The sequence below is a fragment of the Jaculus jaculus genome, chromosome 23 (genome assembly GCF_020740685.1).
Source record: "Jaculus jaculus isolate mJacJac1 chromosome 23, mJacJac1.mat.Y.cur, whole genome shotgun sequence".
Taxonomy (NCBI): domain Eukaryota; kingdom Metazoa; phylum Chordata; class Mammalia; order Rodentia; family Dipodidae; genus Jaculus; species Jaculus jaculus.
In genome coordinates this window covers 6,264,515-6,288,924 of record NC_059124.1, presented here as the reverse complement: position 1 = coordinate 6,288,924, position 24,410 = coordinate 6,264,515, and the positions used below count along the sequence as shown (strand labels likewise).

Here is a 24,410-nt window from a genome sequence, read left to right as displayed (position 1 = left end):
GAGGGAGGAGGAGAAGGAGGAGGAGAAATTGCCACATCGTTGTGCCCTGCGATGCCCCCGTCGGCCAGCTCTTGAGATTTCAGACGTTCAGTAGCCCAGAGCTTCCTGTCGGTCTTTGTAAGTGGGGTCATGTTCAGGGACAGAACTGATGCGGTGCAGAGCCCCTTTCAGCGTGCTCACGGCGTCACGGGCCGCTTAGGTTGTCTGTCATCGCTTTGCCTTGAGCTTGTCATCTTGCCATTACTAAACTGCGTGAGTTGACATATTCTAGAAACAAGTCCTTGCGCCGGGTACACATTTTGGTCTGTGTACGTGTGTATGTTAGTGTGCATAGTGTGTGTGTGTGTGTGTGTGTGTGTGTGTGTGTGTGTGTGTATGTAGAGTGTGTGTATATAGTGTGCATACAATGTATGTGTGTATAGTGTGTGCATGTGTATTGAAGTCAGGTTTGCAGAAATCACCTGACCAAGAGCAGCTTTTGAAAAAAAAAAAACAGGTTTTATTTTGGCTTTTACAGACTCGAGGGGAAGCTCCACAATGGCAGGAGAAAACGATGGCATGAGCAGAGGGTGGACATCACCCCCCTGGCCAGCATAAGGTGGACAACAGCAACAGGAGAGCGCGCCAAACACTGGCATGGAGAAGCTGGCTATCACACCCATAAGCCCGCCCCCAACAATACACTGCCTCCAGGAGGCGTTAATTCCCAAATCTCCATCAGCTGGGAACCTAGCATTCAGAACACCTGAGTTTATGGGAGACACCTGACTCAAACGACCACAGTAGGTATAGTGTGGATGTGTGTACAGTATATGGTGTGTAAATTGTGTACAATGTGTGTGTATGTATAGTGTGTGTGTATATGTGTGGATAGCGTGTATGTGTGTAGTGTATATATGTCTAGGGTGTGATGCATGTTCCTCTACATGGGAGTTGGAGGATTGTGTGAGCCGGCCAAAGGCTGATGTCAGGAGTCTTCCTCAGTAGATCTCCACTTAACTTTTTGAGACAGTGCCTCTTGCTGAACCCAGAACTCATCTATCCGGGTTGTTCAGAAAGCTCTGGAGATGTTCCTGCCTCCACTTCCCCAGGGCCAGGACTACAGGCAAGCATGATCGGCATTCCTCCTATGGGTGCTGGTGATCTAAAATCAGATTCTGGGCTGGAGAGATGGCTTATCGGTTGAGGCATTTGCCTGTGAAGCCTAAGGACCCAGGTTCGATTCTCCAGGTCCCCCATAAGCCATATGCACAAGGTGGCACATGCATCTGGAGTTTGTTTGCAGCGGCTGGAGGCCCTGGCACACCCATTCTCACTCACTTTCTATCTCTGTCTTCCTTTCTCTGTCTCTAATTAATAAATAAATAAAAATTTACATGTCTTTAAAATCAGATTCTTCCCCATGTGCAGCAAGCACTTTTCACCCTGAGAAATCTCCCCAACCCAGATATACAAATATTGAATGTTTTCTCCCAATTCCAGGTTCACCTTTCCATTTCCTTAATATTTTTTTATTTTGATGAAGACCCCCATTTTTCACTCTTTTCCCTGTATGATTTGTACTTTTCATGCCCTATTAAATCTACCCCAAGGTCATAAAGATGGTCTCCTGTGTTTTCTTCTAGAAATTTTATACTTGTGGCTTTTACCTTTATTTAGGTCTTTGATTCATGTCAAGTTAATTTTTGTGTATGGTATAAATTAAGGATATGGGTTCATTTTTTTTCCTCACACATATTAGTTCAAGTACCATGGGCTGAATAGTCTCTAATTATTCCTACTGAATAGACTTTTCTATCTTGGTCAAAATCAATGGGCTGTAGATGGCTTCTCTAAACCATTTCGTCAATATTCCAGTCCCATGTGGACTTCCTACTGTAGCTGTGTATTAACTTTGAAAGAAAACAATGGAAGTCTTCCAAATGAGTTCTGACTCTACAAGATGATTTTGGTTTTTTTTTTTTCCCCTAGGTCCTTTATAGCTTCATACAAATTTTGGGGCCAGCTTATCTATCTATCCATACAGAGTAACCCCCTGGCACTGATTAAGTCACACTGAATCTGTAGATAAATTTGTGGGGAACTGATGCCTTAGCTAAACTCAGTTTTATAAGCCAAGAAGAGTACAATATAACACCCCATTTATTTATGCCTTCATTAATTTTCCATGGGACGTCTTGTAGATTTCAGTAGCGAGGTCCCATTTTGTTCATCAAATTAATCCTTAACTACTTTATGATGGGTATAAGGCTTTTTTTTTTTTTTTTTTTGAGGTAGGGTCTCACTGTAGCTCAGGCTGACCTGGAATTCACTATGGAGTCTCAGGGTGGCCTCGAACTCTTGGCGATCCTCCTACCTCTGCCTCCCGAGTGCTGGGATTGAAGGCGTACCCCGTCATGCCCGGCGGTATAAGGCTTTTTGAAAGCGATCCCTTCCCAGTGGAGTAGAGAATATTCACTTTGTACGTTGCCACCTTGTTTGTGTATTAATTCTGGCATGGTGGTGTTTTATTCGTAGATTCCGTTACTTTTCTATGTAGAAAATCTTACCACTCCCAAATAAAGATGATTTATTTCTTGCTTGCTTTCCTGTGCTGTGAAGACACCCCCAAAATGCTGAACAGAGCTAGACAGCCCAGAGGTCGGCCTCTGTTCCCACGTCTCCATGAAGCGTAATCGTGGCTGCAGGCTTTCCACACACGTCACTGCATTAGACCGAACAAGTTCCCCCTTTTATCATGAACCCTTATTTAATTTTTGTCTCATACTTTTTCTACACTTACTGAACTAGTTTGAGACTTCTCTCCTTTATTCTTCTAGTGTGCGGGACTCCATGAATTGGGTTTGTTATTATTGGTTTTACTGTTTGCTTGCTTCTTTGAGGCAGGCTGTCAGTGCTGGTCTCGAACTTACAGCAATCTTCCCACTCCAGCCTCCCAAGTGCTGGGATCCCAAGAGCATGCTGCCCCACCAGGCCTCACAGGCCGCTTTTGAATGTTTAACGATCCATCGTTTTACTATGCTATTTTTTAACTTGTTTATTTATTGATTTATTTATTTGAGAGCGACAGGCAGAGAGAGAATGGGCACACCAGCGCCTCCAGCCTCTGCAAACGAACCCCAGACACATGCACCATCTTGTGCATCTGGCTAACGTGGGTCCTGGGGAACTGAGCCTCGAACCGAGTCCTTAGGCTTCACAGGCAAGCGCTTAACCGCTAAGCCATCTCTCCATCCCTATAGTACTATTTTAAAATACTGTTGGGTCAGGCGTGGTGACACACGCCTTTAATCCCAGCACTTGGCGGGGGGGCAGAAGTTAGAGGATCACCATTGAGTTTGAGGCCACCCCGAGACTACAGTGTGAGTTCCAGGTCAGCCTGGGCTACAGCGAGACCCTACCTTGAAAACACAACAGCAACCAGAAAATACGGTTGGGTTTTATTGGCTGACATTTGGGAGCGGGCATCTGTATTGGCTGAGGACGGTTGGTCTGTGGTGTCCCCTCGCCCTCTCCAGAAAGAAGTCATGCCAGGCTCACCTCACCAGGAGGTGTTCTTTCTCCTCTTGTTTCCTGTAAAAGTTTGCATGATTTTCCTCTTGAAATGTTTGATAGTATTCACTAGTCCCGGAGTTCTTTTTGTGGGAAAGTTTTAGATTGTGATTAAATATTTTAATTGGTAAGGGGCTATTTTATCTTTCTGTGTACCTTATGTTAGTTTGACAGGGTATTTCTCAATGAAAGCTTGTGTTTCATCTAAGATGTCAAATACTTTCTCTTTTTGTTTGTTTTTCAAGGTAGGTTCTCACTCTAGCGCAGGCTGACCTGGAATTTACAGTGTAGTCTCAGGGTGGCCTCAAACTCACAGTGGTCCTCCTGCCTCTGCCTCCCAAGTGCTGGGATTAAAGGCATGCGCCACCACACCCGGCAAATATTTTATTATTTATTTATCAAAGAGAGAGAGAATGGGCACACCAGGGCCTCTAGCCATGGCAAACGAACTCCAGACACATGTGCCACCATGTGCATCTGGCTTACATGGGTTCTGGGGTATTGAACCTGGGTCCTTAGGCTTCACAGGCAAGTGCCTTAAGTGCTAAACCATAAGATGTCAAATTTCAGAGACATTATAGACATAGCATCCAGTTCAATATCTACACACTCTGTAACTATTTTCTTGCCTCTACTTATGATGTTATAAGTTACTTATAAATTTTTAGGAGTTTTGGGTGGTAGGGATGGCTTAGCGGTTAAGGCGTTTGCCTGCAAAGTCAAAGGACCCAGGTTCAATTCCCCAGGACCCACATTAGCCAGATACACAGGAGATGCACACATCTAGAATTCCTCTGCCGTGGCTGGAGGGCCCATTCTCTCTCTCCCTCTTTCTCTGCTTTCTCTGTCAGATAAATAAATAAATAAAAATAAACTATTAAAGAAAAAATTTTAAGAGTTTTCCTTTTGTCTTGAGTCAATTGGCATGCACTGGTTGCTTCTTTGTTCTCCGTGGTCTGTCCAGGCAGACGTGATTTAGTCTTTTTGAAAACTAACTTTTGTGCCGGGTGGCTCTTCCTTTACTCTGGATTTTGAGACAGGGCCTCACTCAGGGTCACAAGCTGACACTGAACTCACTCTGTAGCCCAGGCTGCCCTTGAAACTTTGGATCCTCCTGCCAAAGGCTCCCCAGAAGCCATGGCTCCAGGCCCGGCTGTAGCTCATGTTCACCAAAAAAGCAGACACTCGGACGTTTGCTGAGCTGCCTTCCCTGTGTCCAGGGCTTTCATTTGGATCTTGAACGCCCCCAAGGTCCGTGCGTCGTAGGCTTGGTCTCCAGCCTGTGGTGCTATGGAGGGGATGGGGGGTGCCGTAGAAGGAAGAGAGCTCAATGGGCTCCTGTAGTCTACCAGGGAAGCAGAGCCTGGCACCAGATGGCAAGCAAGTGACCCTATACACAGCCGGGTCAACAGAGCTTGGCAGAGTTGGGTGTGTCACCTTGGCCTGCCATCCTGGCATTGGGGGGACCGAGGTAGGAGAACTGCCGTGAGTTCGAGGCCAGCCTGGATGGCACAGCAAATCCACATCTCAAAACCCGGACACGAGAGGAAAGAAAAGACGCACCCCGTGGAAGAGGAGGTTTGTCAGATCGGACCATATGGATCAGCTGGGACGCCATACCCTGAAAGAAGTTTTGTGATCAAGGGGCAGAAGGGGAGCTCTGAAGGCCCGAGGGGGCCCGGCAACTCTGAGGAAGGCTTCCTACTGGCACGGAAGACAGTTGGGATGGCTGGTTTCTAAGGTGGGCACGGAACAGACAGGCCAAAGGAGCACTTTGGGTCCTGGACTCTTTTCTCAGCACCCTCCCTGAAAAGGAGAGACCCAGACCCCAAGGACTGTTACAATTTGCCCATTGACATGCTCTGTAATAGTAACCCCATTACTGTCAATATTCACAGAGCCTGCACGGACTTGGCAAAGGTCTGCCCAACGAGGCACGAGGCAGAGCATGGCGCAGGGAACACCCACCTGTTCCAAAGAGGTGTTTGCTCCCTTCTAGGCCAGGACCTCCCCTCCCGCCACCACAGAGTGAGGCACTGGTCCCTAACCTTTCCCGCAGGCTCAGACTCATGGGTGATGTTGAAGACAGAGCCCACGGAAACTTGAGCCTAGGCTAGAGAGGTGGCTTAGAGGTTAAGGCACTTGCCTGCAAAGCCAAAAGGACCCAGGTTCGATTCCCCAGGACTCACGTAAGCCAGATGCACAAGGAGGAGCATGCAAGTGGAATGTGTTAAAGAGGAGAAGAAAGGAAGGAAGGAAGGAAGGAAGGAAGGAAGGAAGGAAGGAAGGAAGGAAGGAAGGAAGAAAGAAAGAAAAACTTAAGCCTAGAAATGAGGCCTCTTCATACCGCTGCCTCTATAAAAGCAAGTGAATTGACGAGAGAGAGAGAGAGAGAGAGAGAGAGAGAGGGAGAGAGAGAAGGGAGAGAGGGGGAGGGAGGGACATTTTTTTAAAGGGTGTATACCATGGTGGTTAGGAAAGCCAGGGTCTGGGGCCCAAAGGCAAAGGTTTAAGATCTGGCTGTGTTCACTAGGTCACAGCTCGGGTAAGAGCTGAAGTGACGTTTAAAGCTCTAGATCGTCTGTGAGACGGGGACAAAACGCAGCAGGGACCTCCCAGGGCTGAGCTGCAGAATAACCGAGCCAGTGAGGGGCGCTTGGGACACAACCCAGCGTGCAGTAAGCATCGCGATACACACGCTGACTGGGGCGTCCCGCACCCTTGGGCGCCTGGATGGAAGCGGAGCCTGCCGCGGCCTCTGTGGGAAAGGACGGGCCAGGAGAGTCGCTGGAGGACGCATCTGCAGGGCAGGCGAGTCCCTGCTGCTTTCCCACCATTTTCTTCCTGGTGCACAGAGACGGTGGAAAAGCTGCGCTCACAGGGCTTTCATGGGGACTGGGTGACATGATACACACTGTGTGCTTGCGGCCACGTGCCTCGAGCTTGCTGCTCCGAGGCTGGCCTGGGGGAAGGCGACGGGTGGTGATCGTGATGGGTTTGGGAGTGTGTTGGGGGTCTCCACTCTGTACCCCCACCCTCCACCGCAGCCACAAAGCTTAGGAGGCTGCAGTAAGGCTGCCCTGCTGTGGGGTGGGGTGGAGAAGTATGGTAAGGCCATCAGATCTTGGCTGGCTCACAGGCCACTTCTGTCTACCCAGCCCCGCCCCCAAGACTCCTTGGCCTGAAGAATGGGTGTGGTGAGCCCAGGAGGCATGGGCAGTCTCAGGACTCACGCTACCTGCCCTGAAGCTCCTTGTCAGCACCATTACATCCAGACCACACAGGATGGCTGGAACTTGCATCTTGGGGACGTGACAGATCCAGAGCTGGAAGGTCCAAGAAGCTCAAAAGGACAGGATCTCACTCTGGTAATCCAGGCTGGCCTGGAACTCACTATGCAGCCCAGGCTGGCCTTGAACTTGTGTCTTCCTAACTTACCTCAGGATTGTGGGCAGAGCACAGACACTCACATCCACCTGCTGCGGGCCTGGCCGTGACTGTCACTGCTGCCCCTCCCCGGGGGTGGAGGGGTGCCCTCAGGATGGAGAGGGTGTCAGGGACCTGGGCGCACTGGAAGAGTGGGCTTTGGGACGTTGCAGAGTGGAGAAAGGGGGGGGCGAGGAAATGCCCCCCGCCCGGGCTGCGTTACCTCGTGGATCCCAAAGTGAGCGTAGGAGTCAAAGTAGTAGTCTTGTGACGTCATCTCCTCGGGGCTGAGCAGCTTGGACAACTTGCCCCGGCCTGGGCAGCTGGGCTGCGTGGACACATGGTGGACGCACTGCACGGGCTTGGGTGGGACGACAGGCTGAGGGGGCTGAGGGGGGGCAGTGCTCGCCTGGGGAGACAGAAGGGGGCTCATGTTTGTGCTGCCCTCTGACACTGCCCACCCCGCCCTCCTGCACCTGCCCAGCCCTCTTCCAGTCAACCACAGCAGCCAAGGCTCTCACGCTAGCCCAGGCTGACCTGGAATTCACTACGGAGTCTCAGGGTGGCCTCGAACTCACGGCCATCCTCCTACCTCTGCCTCCCGAGTGCCGGGATGAAAGGCGTGCGCCACCACCACACCCGGCTAGCTGTAGCACTTTTTTGTTTTGTTTTGTTTTTCCAAGGTAGGGTCTCACTCTAGCCCAGGCTGATGTGGAATTCACTATGGAGTCTCGGGGTGGCCTCGAACTCACGGCCATCCTCCTACCTCTGCTTCCCGAGTGCTGGGATTAAAGGCGTGCGCCACCACCACGCCCAGCTAGCTGGGGCACTTTTCTGAAGGCCTCAGAAAGCCTTCCTTCTAGCTTCTTGGCTATCAGGTTGGTGGCCACGATCTGCAAAGCCGTGTCAGGCTACTGTTGCACGTGACTGGGAACGACTCCAGTTCCAGCTTTCACAAGCTGGATGGCCTCGGTTTGGATCAGATCTGTTCGACGGGGCGGGGGGGAGGGGGGGTAGAGAGACAGCTTCCTTTAGGGGTGGCCAGGAAATGCTCAACCAACCAAGGAAATGACTCCAAGCACAGGGCAGAGAGGCAAAGGGTCAGACTCAAGGGCAGGCAAGATTCGTGAAGGCCGGGTATGGGGCTCTCACAGCTTGGGTGTGACATGGCACTCGAGGGTTTGGGTACTGCAGGCTCGGTGCCCAGTGTGGTCACATGGTAGGCAGAGGAATTTTTAAGAGGTGGGGGGGCCTCTGGAACGGGGGAGATAACTCAGTCAGCAAAGTGTCTGCCGCACAAGCATGGGGACCTCAGTTCGGATCCCCAGAGATCACTGAAACATGCCAGGTGTGACGGTTCATGCCTTCATCGTAGCCCTGGGGAGGTGGAGACAAGAGTTTCCCTGGAGCTTGCTGGCTAGCCAGCCTAGGTAGATTGGTGAGCTCCGGGTTTAGTGAAAGACCTTGGATGGCTTAGTGGTTAAGGCGTTTGACTGTAAAGCCAAAGGACCCAGGTTTGATCCCTCAGGACCCATGTAAGCCAGATGCACAAGGTGTGGCACATGTGTCTGGAGTTTGTTTGCAGTGGCTGGAGGCCCTGGCGTGCCCATTCCCTTCCTCTTCCTCTCTCTCTCTCTCTCTCCCTCTTTCTCTCAAATCAATCAATAAATAAAATATTTAAAAAAATAAGAAAGCCATTAAGGAAGACATCCAGTGTTGACTAGACTGTAGTCTCCACGCGTGCCCACACACATGACATACACATGTGCGAAACAATAAATGAAAAAGAGGCAGTGCCCAGTGAGAGGTGACTTGGTCCCTAAAGATGTGTCTCACAAGACATTAACCTAATGTTGTCACGGATTTTGGACACTGATTCCTGCCTCACCTGGGGTCTCTCCCTCTCACATAGGTTTCCACCACCATCTACCCCAAGGCCCTCGTCAGAGCAGAGCAGAGTTGGTACCATGCTCTTGACCCCTCCAGAGCTGTGAGCTGAAGAAACCTCTTTTTTTGACAGTTATCCAGCCTTGAGTATTTTATTATAGTAACGAAAAACTAATTAACACATTAGCTATACAAGGCTGGGTGAAGTTATCAGCCTCTCCGTGCCTTAGTTCCCCATCTCTAAAATGAAAATAAAAGATTCTCTGTCCCAGATTTGTCCTAAAACTTAGACAAGTTTCTGTTTCACAAAGTGATAGCAAAGGGTTAGAGGAACGGAGTAAGGGTTTATTAAACCAAAATGAATTTCACCAGCAGCCGCAGAAAGACCAAAAACACCAGTTTCTCTCTGCCCAACAAGTCACACAAACTGGTTTTCTACCCAAAATGTGGGTCTCTTACATTGTTCTATGTCATATTGGTTGTCTTCTCTCACGGTATCTGACTCACAGTTTAGCCTGAATGCCCACGCTAGCTCCTGTCTTGAGCCCCACACTGGCACCTTTCTAGGTGCCACCAATTATTAATCTTCCGAATCTCCCATCCTGACATCCACCTCAGCTCCAGCCGGCTGCCGCCGCCCATGCCTCCTCCCACAGACTGATGGGAAGCCAGTGCATTTTCCAGTTTACAGCATCTGGTGGGAGCAAAGTCGTGTCAGAAGGCCTCCTGTCCTTGGAGTCTGCACAGCCAGATGTGGAGAACACAGATGGGGTTTCAGAGGCTTCGAAACAAAGCACAAGCCGGGCGTGGTGGCGCACGCCTTTAATCCCAGCACTCGGGAGGCAGAGGTAGGAGGCTCGCCGTGAGTGAGTTCGAGGCCACCCTGAGACTCCGTAGTGAGTTCTAGGTCAGCCTGGGCTAGAGTTAGACCCTACCTTGAAAAACCAAGAAAACAACAACAACAACAAAAGCACAAATGGAAGGAAGAAGGAAGGAAGGAAGGAAGGAAGGAAGGAAGGAAGGAAGGAAGGAAGGAAGGAAGGAAGGGAAGAAGGAAGGGAGGAAGGTAATAATGGAGGAAGGGAATGAGAGAAGGAGGGAGGGAGGGAGGGAGGGAGGAATGGAGGGAGGAAATGAAGACAGTGACTGCTCCTCTGCACTTGGAATCAATGCTCCAAGATTCTGTTTGGACTCTAGTAAACCTGAAAATCGATATTGCGAACAGACACATGGTGACTGAGACGTCCAACTCTAGGGCTGCAGCACCTGGCCTTGAAATTCAGCTCTGCTACTTATTGGCTGTGTCGCCTTGTGAAGTCATTTGTCGCCGTCTATGTCTCTGCTTCCCTCTCTGTAAAATCCAGGTCCTGGTTAAGAACCTCCCTGTAAGAAGCCAACACCTTGAACCAGCTTGTCAATGTAAGGACTTTGAAGGGAGCCTGGGAGGTGGCTCTGCTGGTAAAATATTTGCCTTGCAAGCGTGAGTACCTGAGTTCCATCCCCAGAACTCACTGAAAAAGGCCAAGGCAGGGCTGGAGAGATGGCTTCGCGGTTAAGCGCTTGCCTGTGAAGCCTAAGGACCCCGGTTCGAGGCTCGATTCCCCAGGACCCACGTGAGCCAGATGCACAAGGGGGCGCACGCGTCTGGAGTTCGTTCTCAGTTGCTGGAGGCCCTGGCGCGCCTATTCTCTCTCTCTCTCTCTCTGCCTCTTTCCCTGTCTGTTGCTGTCAAATAAATAAATAAAAATAAAATAAATATTCTAAACAATGGCCAGGGAGAGGGACTCTGGAGTTGATGGTACGCTAAGCCCCAGGCAGTGAATACGGTAGGCGTGACCAAGGCCCAGATGGCACAGAGTACTCGAAAGACCCATGATCCATCAGTGTGACATAAAGGAAAGCCAAGCTGCCTAGAGCAAGACAAGTCATCTTTGACACATGTGTAAGGCCCCAGGACCCACCACAGAGGAGGTGGCAGATTAACTCAGTGCCCTACTCGCTGCCGGTCCGAGAACCTCCTCCAGGGAAATGGTGGCAGACCCTGAAGAGACTAGAAACTCATCAAGGCAGAAAACCAGTGGCTGCTGAAAGCTCAACAGTAAAGGGGGCTTATAACACTCTCTCTCCAAGGCTCAGGGGACATTTCAGCAGAGGGAGCAGAGAGGTGGAAAGGAATATCCAGAAACATTGTCCCAACACAGACTGACTGGCGTGTTCATGGCCCCAGAGTGAATACCAGCAACTCCACTGAGGAGGGCCCTCAGGCACACGTGGGTTGGGAAGAGGGACATAGGGTATAACCCAAGGGGGAATATGACCGATATGCAATGTGTTCATTCAGTAAAGTTCATAATAAAAAAAAATCACGTGAGGGGGCTGGAGAGATGGCTTAGCGGTTCAACTCTTGCCTGTGAAGACTAAGGACCCCGGTTCAAGGCTCAATTCCCCAGGACCCACATAAGCCAGATGTACAAGGTGGCACATACATCTGGAGTTCATTTGTGGTGGCTGGGGGCCCTGGAACGCCCATTCTCTCCCTCCCTTCCTCTCTCTCTCTATTTCTGCCTCTTTCTCTCTCTGTCTGTCACTCTCAAATAAATAAATAATTTTTTTTAATTTAAAAAAATCGCATAAGGACTTGGAATCACAGCCTTAAGAAAGCACAGACGGCTCCTTGGGACTTGATAGCCACTCAGTCTAGCCTATTTGATGTGTTCCAAGCCAATAAGAGACCCTGTCTCCAAAAATAAAATAAAATAAAACAAAAAAAGATGGATGGCGCCTGAAGTGCCCGAGGTTGTCCTCCGGTCTCCACACAAATGTGCACACGCACTTACAAAAACACACCAGCACACGCTCACACGGGTGCACACACGCGCACAAGGAAACTTCAGAGCTCAGCAGGGCATATAGTAAGTGCGTTGTCACTATGGCCCTGATCACACGAACCGTGTCCCCGCCCTGGGTCTCCATTTTCCTCCACAAGCTGGGTTAGTTCAGACTCGCAGTCACGGGGGTGCAGGCGGACCCTGACAGAGCAGGTGGAGGCACACAGGTGACCCCATCCTCTCCCCGGGCTGGGGGCACAGCCCCGAGACCGTCCTGCCCAGCTGGGGCTGAGCCCGCTGGGGGACTGTGGTGTCCCCTTCTCTCGGGTGCGTCCGTGAGAAACGGCAGACTTTTGGGTTTGGCAATGCCAATTCAAGGGCCGGTGGAGGAGAGGCCAGAGGCTGGGCTGGCTGACAAAGTGGGGGCGATCAGCCTCATCAGAATGCAGGAGGTGTGCTGAACCCTCCACTTGGGATGTTGGTCACGCTTTCTGGGAAGCTAAAAATAGAGTGTGTCAATTGCACGCTCTTGCACAGGCTGCAGTCGCCTCCAGAGCTCTGCGCGCAGCTCGCCCAGGTATTGACTCTGTTTAAATGTATTAAGGAGGGAAAAACTCCAGCTGCCCCTGTGTGTGGCCAAGGTCACGGGGCCACAGCACCCTTTGGCTGCCATTCAACTCAGAGTCCAAAGTCTCTTTCTCCCTGGCGGCGGGGGGGGGGGGGATATGGTCCTGGGTCTCTTGCCCCAACAGCCAATTTCTCACATCACACACACATTGTATGGGGCAAAGGGATATATATGAATTGGCTAGGACATGGAGGGGACAATAAAGTCAAGAGCCACAGGTCGTGAAGACAGACTTGGCTGTGGATGGTGCCTGGTCCCAAAGCTGGTCAAATCAGCCCAGCTCATCCTCCTGCAAAGGGGCCTTCTTGCGACTCTGTCCTTGAATTGATGGCGGTGCATCTTTCCAAGGAGGCTGGGGGTGGGTAGAAAATGGCAGTGGCCTTGGATTCCTGGACCTTTGGCTGCTTTGGGGACTGCTTTGCATTCCACAGAGAGCTGCTGAATGCCTCCTTCCTCTGGGCACTGTGTGGAAGAGAATGAGTTCTCAGGGAGCCGTGTCCTCCAAGGACTCTGCTTCCTAGACTCTAAGGCCCTTGGTGAGTCCACTAGAAAGCAGATTCTACCAAAGGCATTCATTGGCTGTTGAGCAGACCCAAGGGTTGAGGTTAATGCAGTCAAGGAGCCCTAGGGTAGCCTTCCACGGGGTAGCTGGGAGCCAGGTGGATGGATCGTGGTGGGTGCCGGAGGTGGGAGGGGATTCTCTGAGGCAGGGCTGGCTTGAGCAGAGAGCTCAAAGGACAGGAAGCCAGTGGACTGACTGGATTGGGAGCGGCATGCTGAGGTAGTAGGGAAGTTCAGCTGAAAGGATGCTGTGGACACGCCAAGAGGGCAGAATTAAACACAGAGCACTGTGGCAAGTGTGAGCCGGTGTCTGGAGTCCGCCTTGGGAACACGGATGTGAGAGAGAAGTCCAGGAGGGCTGAGAGGGAAGAAAGGAGCCCACGGACAAAGTGAGGAGGCTGTTTTCAAAGTCCAGTCGAGAAATAATGAGAATCTTAACTCCTGGGGTGCTTGAGTGTGTGTGGGGGGCTAGGGGGGAGAGTTGCCAGCAAAGAGCAGAAATAGAATCCATAGGAGTTGGCAACTGGTGGAATGCGGAGGAAGAGAGAGAAGTTGGAATCAGAGCTGACTTCCACATCTCAAGCCCGGGTGAGCAGGGAAATAGTGGTGACATTAACAGAAATCAGCAAGTCAGCAGGAAGAGCGGGTTGGGGCGGGGGAAATAATGAAATTCAGTTTGGATCTAAGGAGTTTGAAATGCCATTGACTCATGTAAGAAAAGATGTCTAGCAAGCACATATTAAGGCGATTCCAGTCAATAAATCTCAGCGCCAAAATGGAAAGGCAAGTGACAAACTAAGAAGTATACCCTCCAACTGGAGAGGTGGCTTAGCAGTTACGGCGATTGCTTGCAAAACCAAAGGACCCTGGTTCAATTCCCCAGGACCCACGTAAGCCAGATACACAAAGGGGCACATGCATCTGGAATTCATTGCAGCGGTTGGAGGCCCTGGTATGCCCATTCTCTCTTTTCTCTCTCTTGTTCTCTCTCTCTCAAATAGATAAAATAAAATAAAATAGCTAGGTGTGATGTGCATGCCTTTAATCCCAGCACTTAGGAGGCAGAGGTAGGAGGATCGCAGTGAGTGTGAGGCCACCCTGAGACTCCATAGCGAGTTCCAGGTCCCCCTGGGCTAGAGTGAGACCCTACCTTGAAAAACTAAAAAAGATAATAATAATAAAATAAAATAAAAACTTTAAAATAAAATATTAAAAACAGGTACACCCTCACACACGTGTACCTGTGGCATTTGATGCTCTTACAAACCTATAAGAGAGAGATGAGCACCCCCCCATGGGGGCAAGGAATTTTCTACCCTATTCACATGAAAATAGATATCAATGGCTAATTAGCATACGGCACAAATGGTTAACGCTAGAGAGGAGATAAATTCAAAACAGAACAGAGATGTATGCCCTCCCCAGTTTAAGTATCGTCAGATGCAAGTTTACAGGGGCGGGGGGGGGGCATCGGTATTTTTGTCCGCATGTGACTGTAAATTAGCAAGTAACTAAGTCACGAATTTGGGGGAAAGCAGTTGGTTAAAATTCATTAAGAGTGTTAAAGAGCACAGATCCTCTAACTCATAATTGCATTCTTTAAATTTAGCATCAGGAGAATTGTAGGCTATCATAAGTATGTGGCTGTATGAATTTTGGACAGTGCAATCCGTAATGGGAAAAAAAAAAAAAAAAAGAAACGATTAATTAAGAGTCAAGTTAGATAAACTGACGAAGCCAATGCTTTGCATCCCCCAGCAGAATAATACGCAGCCTTGAAAAACAAGTGTTGCAAGGGGCTGGAAGGATGGCTTGGTTGATAAGGTGCCTGCCTATGAAACCTGAGGACCCCGGTTCAATTCCCCAGGATCCACATAAGCCTAATACGCAAGGTGGTGCATGCTTATGGAGTTCGTTTGCAGTTGCTGGAGGCCCTGGCACACCCATTCTCTCCCTCCCTCTCTCTCTCTCTCTCTCTCTCTCTCTCTCTCTCTCTCTCTCCCTCCCTCCCTCCCTCCCTCAAATAAATAAATAAAATATTTTTTTTAAAACAACATGAGTGGTGCAGTATCTGAGAACACAAACCCATGAGCCCAACTCACTGAGGATCGAGGAGGAGAATAGACTGTATGGCTGTCTTGACACTTAAAGCCCGTCTATGCCCATGCAGGAAGGGACGAGAGCCAGCAGTGATTATTGGAGGGTGTCAGAGCGTGAATTCTTAATTCTTTCCTGTGCCACTTTTGCAAATAGCATTCTCTCTCTCTCTCTCTCTCTCTCTCTCTCTCTCTCCATATGTGTGTGTGTGTGTGTGTGTGTGTGTGTGTGTGTGGAGAGAGAGAGAGAGAGAGAGAGAGATGCAATTGTAGACCTCTGTAGAGTAATTGGGTAATTGGGCTGATACTCTGACTTGACTCTGTAGATAGTGAGGAACTCTAACTTGCACCCATCACAGGGACAGTGATGGTGACTCTGCAGAGGTACACACGAGAGAGACCCCAAGGAAGAGAATGGGCCTGGCAGACACCAGAGCAACTAGGGGAAAGAAGGAAGAACAAGAAGACAGTGAATGGGGCTGGAGAGGTGGCTTAGCGGTTAAGGCATTTGCCTGCGAAGCCAAAGGACACAGGTTCGATCTCCCAGGACCCACATTAGCCAGATGCATGAGGGGGTGCATGCGTCTGGAGTTCATCTTCAGTGGCTGGAGGCCCTGGCGCACCCCTTCTCTTTGTCTCTCTCTCTCTCTCTCTCTTCTGCCTATTTTCTTCCTCTCTCAAATAAATAAAGAAAAATTATATTTTTTTAAAAAGAAGAAAAGTAACTGGGAAGATATGTTCTCCATGTGGCTGCTCCTCCTCTGGGGACATGTGACCCAAGCATTGACCCAGGGTCCATAGATGTGCTCCAAAACAAAGACACCCTTTCCTTCCATCTGGCCAGGGTCCCAGAGCATTGTCTACCCAGGGGGGACAGTGAATTCAGCAGACAGAACCATCACCTTCCAAGCTCAAGAAGGCTCAATGCAGTTGACCCCAATTTGGATTCCTTTTTAAATATATTAGAGAACGAAGCTCCTGGCTAGCCCAGGCGTCAAGCAGGGCCAAGAGCCCGAGGCCACCAACAGCCCCTACCTCTGAATCAACTGTGAGTCCAAGGTCCTCTGTCCTATGAGGCTCCCTGAGTCTCTTTCCCCAACAGCCAAGTAGTGTCTGCTATATGTCGCCATTATACTCAAGAGGCAGAGAGATGAACGAGTCAGAGGAGGCACTGAATTCAATAGCCTGCCAGGGGGACAAAGAGGCATCTGTGGGCTAAGCCCTGGTCCCAAAGACCACCAGCCCTGCTGCAGAGATCTGCACTCTGCCTGTGGACTGAGAGGCGTCCCTTTTCCGGGAAGCTGTGGGTGGCTGGCATGGGGTTTTCAACCGCAGGGGAGGATGTTTTACATTCACAGCTGCCTGATTGAACTGACTGCAGAGGGCTGCGCAGCTCCTGTGGAACAAATAAGAGACGTAAAAGAGCCCCAGGTGTCCCCCCATATGGGCAAATGGAGCTCGTGGGAGAAAACGTACGAGGGGAGCTAAGGTTACCACTGCCAGTGTGTCCTCCTTAGGTAGCTGGAGGTTTGAAGCCACCCCTCACTCAGTGCCTCTGGTTCCCAAGGAGGGTCCTCTGACTTTACAGATGACCATCAGCCCCTGTGGCCAGTGGCCCTCCCGTCTTCCTGGAACCAAGCGGCCATCGCTGTGCCCGCTGCCGGCTCCTGGTCCCCAGAGGCCCTCTCAGGAGTGTTCCTTTGTAGCTGAGCCATCTTTCAATGAAGAGCTTCCAGGGTTTCCCCATGGCCCTCAGCAATTCCTCTCAACCCAGCCCCGAAGTCCTGGTGCATTGAGAAACTGTCAGTGCATCTGAGAAACTGTCTGTGCACCGTGGCCACTACCTGACTCTGCCCCAGGGGGCCCTGGCACCCCTAAGCTTACAAAGAGGTGGTTCCTGCCTCCTCTGAGGGGTCAGGCTCAGGACACCAAGCTTTGCCACAGGTCTCCCACGCAGCCCGTGGTGCCAGTGTGCTGAGAATCATGTCCGCTGCCAGGTTTGCCAATTACCACCTGGTCTTCTACTTCCCACATATGCCCTCTCCTGGTCAGCCCTTCCTGAACATCTTCAGCCCTTTTGTGCCTCATCTGCCATTCATGTGGATGAACAGACCCGGCCCACAAAACGCCGAGATAAGAGGCACAGGGGACCAAAACCAAGACCCCAAGAAAGACAGTTTCTACAGGAGGGGCCATCTGCTCCTCCAAGAACTGGGAGGATTGCCCCAGATGGGGCAGGGGTGGTGGCATTTTAAATGGAGGGGCAAATGGGTTTGGGTGGCGTGCCCAACGCTGACTGTGGGCCCATTCTGCTAAGCACTTCACAAACATTGCCTTGGCGAAACTCGCGGAGGTACAGAAATGCACAGGCGAGAAAAAACGAAGCTCGCAAACATTTGAGTTGTTGGCCACGTCCCAGAGCTAGCAAGTCACAGAGCCAGGCAGTAAACCAGCATCTGGGCCATGCCAAAGCCCGGGCTCTCAGCCCTGACACTTCTGGGAGCTTGGATCAGCCCGCTGATGCCTAGCAGAGCTTCCAATGGGAGCCAGGAGGGGAACCCAGTGCTGGGGGGGGGGGGCGTGGGGGCAGAAAGAGGGTGCAGGATGGTAAGAAGGCAGAGGAACAGGCTTTAGAGAAGACATTTGTCCAAGGTGGCTGGCTTTAAAGGAAGCCCACAAGCGAGCTCCAAGCTGCAGATGGTGAAACTGAGGCCCGAGAAAGGACAGGAATCTAAGGCCACCTAGCACTGGGACGTGCCAGAAGCGGCCAAGACAAGGGGCCGGAGGCTTTACGGAAAGGTGCGGAGGGGGTTGAGAACGTTGAGCGAGGACAGGTGAGCTGCGGGGACAGAAAGAAGCCAGGGCTGCCTGCACCAGGGAGCCTAAGCGATCCCAAGCCCTTTGGGTTATAAAGAGCTCCTGCCGCCCCAGCCCGAGCTTGGAAACACCTTTCCCTGAAGCCACAGGCCTCCGCACGTCAACGGAGCTGCTGACCTGCGCTGTCCATCCACAGCAGCAGCCTGTGTGGTCTGGAGGCAGCAGCAGGGGAAGGAAGAGAACCGAGAGACGGGACTCCAAAGGACAGGTAGCTGGGTGCCCGGGCCTCCCGCTGTCTTCTCTGCCAGCTTCCTTTACTCCCCCGGCCACCGACTTGCCCATGCTCCCAACCTGACCCTAACGGCAGCATCACACTTGTGTCCTTTCATCACCTCATATTCACTCCCGAGACTGAGGTCTAAAGTGTGGCCATGCTGTTGATGAGTGCACACACACACACACACACACACACACACGGGTCTTTAGAACCTTCTGTCACCTTTTTCTGTTGTTGTTTCGTTTGTTTCATTTTGTTTTTCGAGGTAGGGTCTCACTGTAGCCCAGGCTGACCTGGAATTCACTATGTAGTCTCAGGGTGGCCTCGAACTCACGGCGATCCTCCTACCTCTGCCTCCCGCGTGCTGGGATTAAAGGCGTGCGCCACCACGCCTGGCTCTGTCACCTTTAGACAGAGAGAAAAGTCCCACACAGAGGGAGGATGCTCTGAGGTGGGTTCTGCAGGACTCTGGGACTGCTGAAAGATCCCAGCAGAAACAGACAGCTTTCCGATCCGCATTTGGCCCGAGGTGGCCCCAAGTTCGCTGACGCCTGTGCCGTAGGATGGACCCCCGGCAAGGATTCTCAAAGCCTGTTCACCCAGAAGGAAGCAGCGTGCTTGAGCAAGCAGCCCTTGCTCACCCAAAGACCCAGAACCCCAAGAGTCTGGGGCAGGGACCCGAGCAAGGTGCGGTCTTCCCGCACTTGGTCTCTGGGGCTTTCAACAGAGCGCACACGGGCAGCTCCTCCAGGGCCACCCGCTGCCCACTGCCTGGCCGGGAAGGTTGGAACATTGAGTGACCTGACACAGATTACAGCTGCTCACAACCTGCTGTGCGACGCTGGAGTCAAACGTCTCCTAGGCCGCTCTTCCCAGGAGCCTCTGCTCCCTGGTTGGGTCACACGACTCATCATCCCGAGTACCATCCTCTGCCTGGCTCCTTGGATGGCACCGTGCTGTCAGGGCTGGGAACGGGACTTGGGATGGTTAAGTTTGTGCCAACTTGACCTGTTTAGGAATCCACAGACATTCCTCGTAAGTGGGTCTCTGAGGTTGCTTCCAGGGAGGATTCACTAAAGGAGGAAGTCCTTCCTCCAGAGTGAGCCCTTCCCCCAGAATGGGTGGCCGCTTTAGCAAAAGGAGCTCTGGGAAGAAAAGTATTTTCCTCCCCTCCCACCTGGCTGCTTGCTGCTTTCCAGTGTGACCGAAGACCGGCGTGGACTGCAGAGCAGCGTCTGTCTGTCCAGGACACCTCCAGGCCTTCAGTGCCAGACTGGGACAGCTGAGGCCTCCAGCCTTGTGCACTGAGCACGTACCAGGTTCCTTGACTCTCAGGCCTATAATCTGCTACTGCTGGACTGTCGTAAGCTGACCCAATAAATTCCCTTTGAATACAATTCATGCTATCCGTTCTGTTCCTCTAGAGAACCCTGGCTAATACCGGACCCCTGGCTGAGTCAGGGCTCAAAAGACCTAGGGCAGTGGTATGGTTTGGGCCTTCTAACATCACCCTTAGTTGGAAGGCTTTTAGGACAAATTCCCAGTCCTCACTAGATACCAGTGGCTCAGCATCTAGGGTGGGATCCAGCAGTCCTAGCTAGGGAAGACCCGCCCGAGGGTGCTGATGAACTGTCTACTTTCAGAACCACCGACACCCAAGGATGCTTCCCCACCCCCATGCCACAGAACAGCTGCTCTCAGGAGAAGCGTTCCACAGTCAAGTACATTTGGGCAGATGAGCTAAGGAGATTTCTACCTTGTGATACTTTAAAGCCCTTCATTTACTGAAATGAATTTATGAAATGAATCTGACAAAAGAGAACAGGGTGTCTTTTGGCAGTGACTTTGCAGCTGGGAAACTCGTTTTCCAAAGAGACTGTTTAGCGTGTCCGTGGACTAATGTCCCGGGGTGGATGGGGGACAACATCGACTGTGATTTAAAACACTTCCTGCGTGGCGGTGCTATGGGCCAACACCGCCAGGTCCTACCCGGCTGGAGGCACGGAATCGGGATCCCTGAATAGAGTGAGCCCCGCAATCTGTGAGCTCACCAGGCTCCCGGGAGATGTCCACTTGAGCTGCCCCTGACATGACAGGGGGCCCTTCCAAGCCCCGGAGCTCCTGCCCGGCCCTCACGTGCCGGCTTGGTACCGTCGGAACCAGTGCTGACGAAGGATCCGTGGAGGCTGAAGGTTCCAGGAATTTGGATCCCACAGCTGACAACGAGGGGATAGAGACCAGAGCCACCTCGGGCTGTTCTCCCTGACCAAGCCCTGCACTAACACAGCCAAAGCACAGCTCAGCTGGAAGGCAGAGCCAGGTGGCTTGTGGGGTGCTGAGCTCTGATGCATCTCCTAGCCCCTGGCTGTCTCTTTGTGGCACAACAGCGATGCCTGCCTCAAATCAAACTGGCATTGCTCCCACACAGCCCTGCCTCTGGCTCCTGGATCAGTAACCGCTGGGGAAGCACTGCTTGGATTCATTGGACCTGACCTATTTTCTTTTTTTTTTTTAAAATAAACTGGGGCTGTTTTCCATTATTAGTCACTTTGCTTCCAAGCCTCCACATATTAAATTCTCTTCCTATGTCCTCAGATATTTGGGCTGTAAGCGGTGTCAGGTTAATTGGATGCCTGGCTCCTTCCTCTTCATCTTCAATGGGCTTATAAAAGCCGGCTTCCCTCCTCCTCCTCCTCCTCCTCCTCCCCTCTCTGGGGCAGCAGGACCCACTGGGAAGGAGGCTGCTGAGCACCAACACTCTTCCTGCTGTTAGGACAGATACACTCTTTGCCCGGCTGGAGTTAGGCTCCAGCCCTGAGTACCATCTGGGATGGGCGCCCAACTCTGGTGCTCTGCGCTCAGGACAGGGGTCACTGCTATTCTCACCTCCTAGTTGTCTGGGCGCGGCACTGGTGAGATGCGCGCTCGGTCTCTCCTCACCTGTTCATACCTCCCTCTGAAGCCAGTTCCCTCTCCTGCCCTCACTGTCCTCTGCTGTCAAGTGACAATAATTATTACATCTTCTACCTCTTACACGGGGCCAAGGGATGATGAAAAATGCCCAGTGTACAGATATTAAGGGGAAAAAAAGTCTCAAGTGTGACCGAGGAGCACCAGGTGGTTTGGCCACCTGATTCACTCCGTGATGATATCTTTGGATGGTTTTTGGGCCCTGCACTGGCACTGGGCACAGTGGTTTTGGCAATCCTTCGAGCTCTGAGCTGAGAACATTTGGCCCCGCCTCTTTGTCTTCCATACTGTCCATTCTCTTGGCATTTGCTCTGCTGCTCCTCTCCCCGCCACACACACGATCCTCTCAGCTCCCGGAGTTCTAGAACTGTCTCCTCAGCAAAGGGCCATCATCAGAAGTCAGACCTTTCCCCTACCCCTCACTATCCCAAAAGCCCCATGGCGCCCACTAGTCTGAAGCTACTGGTCAAGATGTTTTGTTTTGTGGGTAAACTGTCTTCTGTACATTGTGTCCCAACTGTAGGCATTACTTTGACAACAAGAAGTAAATCCTGGGCCGGGCATGGTCACGCCTTTAATCCCAGCACTCGGGAAGCAGAGGTAGGGGGATCTCCATGAGTTTGAGGCCATCCTGAGGCTACAAACTGAATTCCAGGTCAGCCTGGGCTAGAGTGAGACCCTACCTTGAAAATTAAAAAAAAAAAAAAGGAAGAAGAAGAAGTAAATCCTGGGCTAGAGAGGTGGCTTAGCACTTAAGGCACTTGCTGGCAAAGCCAAAGACCCCAGGTTCAATTCCCCAGGACCCCCATAAGCCAGATGCTAGCCTGTGACTAGAGGCCCTGGTGTGCCCATTCTCCCACTCACTCTCTCTCTCTCTCTGTCTCTCTCTCTCTCTCCCTCTCTGCCTTCTCTCCCTCTTTCTCTTTCACACACAAATAAATAAAAATAATTTTTTTAAAAGGAAGCAAATCCGGGCTGGAGAGATGGCTTAGCGGTTAAGGCATTTGCCTGCAAAGCCAAAGGACCCAGGTTCTATTCCCCAGGACCCACGTTAGCCAGATGCACAGGGGGTGCACGCATCGGGAGTTCATTTGCAGTGGGTAGAAGCCCTGGTGCACCCATTCTCTCTCTCTCTCTCTGTCTCTTTCTCACTCTCTCAAATAAATAAATAAATATAAAAAAGAGGTAAATTCTTGTTTTTTTCTTGTCTGTACTCAACACAAAGCCCATCCTCAATAAAGACATGTTGATTGCACTCTAACCAAGCTAGTATTGCACTTAATAAAGATATTATGAGGAGCTGGAGAGATGGCTTAGCAGTTAAGCACTTGCCTGTGAAGCCTAAGGACCCTGGTTCAAGGCTCAGTTCCCCAGGATCCACCTTAGCCAGATGCACAAGGGGTGCACGTGTCTGGAGTTCATCTGCAGTGGCTGGAAGCCCTGGTACACCCATTCTCTCCTCTCTCTCTCTCTCTCTCTTTCTCTCCCTGCCTCTTTCTCTCTCTGTCTGTTGCTCTCAAATAAATAAATAAATAAAAATGAACAAAAAAAATATTTAAAAAGAGATTATGAGAGGAGAGTGGAGGGGTCTCCCTTTCAGCCAGTCAACATGCCCTTGAGAAAGAAGAGGTGGCTGGGACAAAGACAAAACTTTCTTTTACATCACTGTCAGAACCCCAATAATATGCTCAAAACCCTAGGAAGGCTTCTGCAACACCTCCAGAAGGCCTTAACACAAAAGCTTCATCTCCTGGGATTGCCAGGAGGAGAAAACGCCTTCCAAATACAGATTGCTTTTGCTAAGACTAGTCGCTCAGCTCCATAGACGACAAGTGCTTTCAAGAAGAGACACAAGGGCTGGAGAGATGGCTTAGCGGTTAAGCGCTTGCCTGTGAAGCTTAAGGACCCCGGTTCGAGGCTCGATTCCCCAGGACCCATGTTAGCCAGATGCACAAGGGGGCGCACGTGTCTGGAGTTCGTTTGCAGTGGCTGGAGGCCCTGGTGTACCCATTCTCTCTCTCTATCTGCCTCTTTCTCTGTCTGTCTGTCGCTCTCAAATAAATGAATAAAACTTAAAAATATTTTTTTTAAAAAAAAAGAAGAAGATACTCAAGTGTGTTTGTGAGGCATTTCCACACCGGTCTTCTCATGCCGGAGGAGCGCAGGGTCTCCCTGCGCTACAGACACCACGGCTCAGAGAAGTCGCTTTTACTGGTTCAGTCTACACAGCGTAGCTGGTGAGGAGACAGGAGCTGGTCACTCTCAACTCTCAGGCCTCATCCCTTAGCCATCTGGCTGGGGGCTTTGTTTCCTGTTTGTTTTGTTTTATTTTGCTTGCCTGCGTGTGTGCGCGTTCATGTGTGGGGGCACACGTACGTGCATGTGTGCTTGTGTGTGCATGCATGTGGAAGCCAGAGGGTAACCACCTTGGGTACCATCCTTAGGCACCATCTACCTCTTGTTGTTTGTATGTCTTTGTTTTTCGAGGTAGGGTCTCACCCTAGCTCAGGCTGACCTGGAATTCACTATGAAGTCTCAGGGTGGCCTCGAACTCATGGTGATCCTCCTATCTCTGCCTCCCGAGTGCTGGGACTAAAGGCGTGCGCCACCACACCCGGCTCCATCTACCTCTTTTTGAAACAGAGTCTGTCATTGATCTGGAACGCACCAGTTAAGCTAGACCCGCTGGTCAGTGAACATTAGGGATCACCTGGCTCTGCCTCTCGGATGCTGGGATTACAGGCATGTGCCACCGATGCCTGGCATCTTCATTTGAGCACTTGAGATCAAAGGCAGGTTCTCAGGTTTGTGACACAAAGGCTTTACCTCCGTGCTGTGTGCCAGCCAGTATTTTTTTTTCAAAAAGAACTATACAGTCATGTTACAACACAGGAAGAAAATCTTGGGTTACTAGCAAGATTATAAACGACACCAAACTTAAATCTACACTGCCACCTCATTTATATAGATTCCTACAGACATTTCCACTTAGTTCTAGCATACCCATTTACCCCAAATAAATATATTTCCACCAGGATTCTTAGCAGAAGTGGCCGACTTCTTTAACCGGAGATTCTGATGCAAATGCTTGCTGACAATATTGGCATTGCACCAGGTAAAATCCAATGCACATTCCAGGAGTTGCTTTTTTTTTTTTTTTTTTTTCTGTAAATACTCACAAGCGATTGCAACAAGGAGTGAAAATACCAGACAAAATATAAGAAGCAGCAATTCTCGAGATAGTCGAGATGAGGCTGTGGGGAAAGGTGATCCCTGAGAAAGGCTTCGAGCGCAGCACTTGAAAGCAGCATGAGACAGAGCCCAGGGATCCCCGTGCGTGGAGATGAAGGGGTGGATCGGGATCCCCG

General features: G+C 51.0%; 1 protein-coding gene across 3 annotated transcripts in view; it reads right to left on the bottom strand.

Moving 5' to 3' along the window:
- Prmt8 (protein arginine methyltransferase 8) overlaps window positions 1-24,410 on the bottom strand; it is a 109,356-nt gene that overhangs the window by 56,836 nt on the left and 28,110 nt on the right. For all 3 annotated transcript variants that reach the window (XM_045139699.1, XM_045139697.1, XM_045139698.1), the window contains exon 2: window positions 7,202-7,387. In XM_045139699.1, the coding sequence (XP_044995634.1) occupies window positions 7,202-7,255 (54 nt within the window). In that variant the 5' untranslated portion in view covers window positions 7,256-7,387. The remainder of the gene's footprint in view (window positions 1-7,201; window positions 7,388-24,410) is intronic.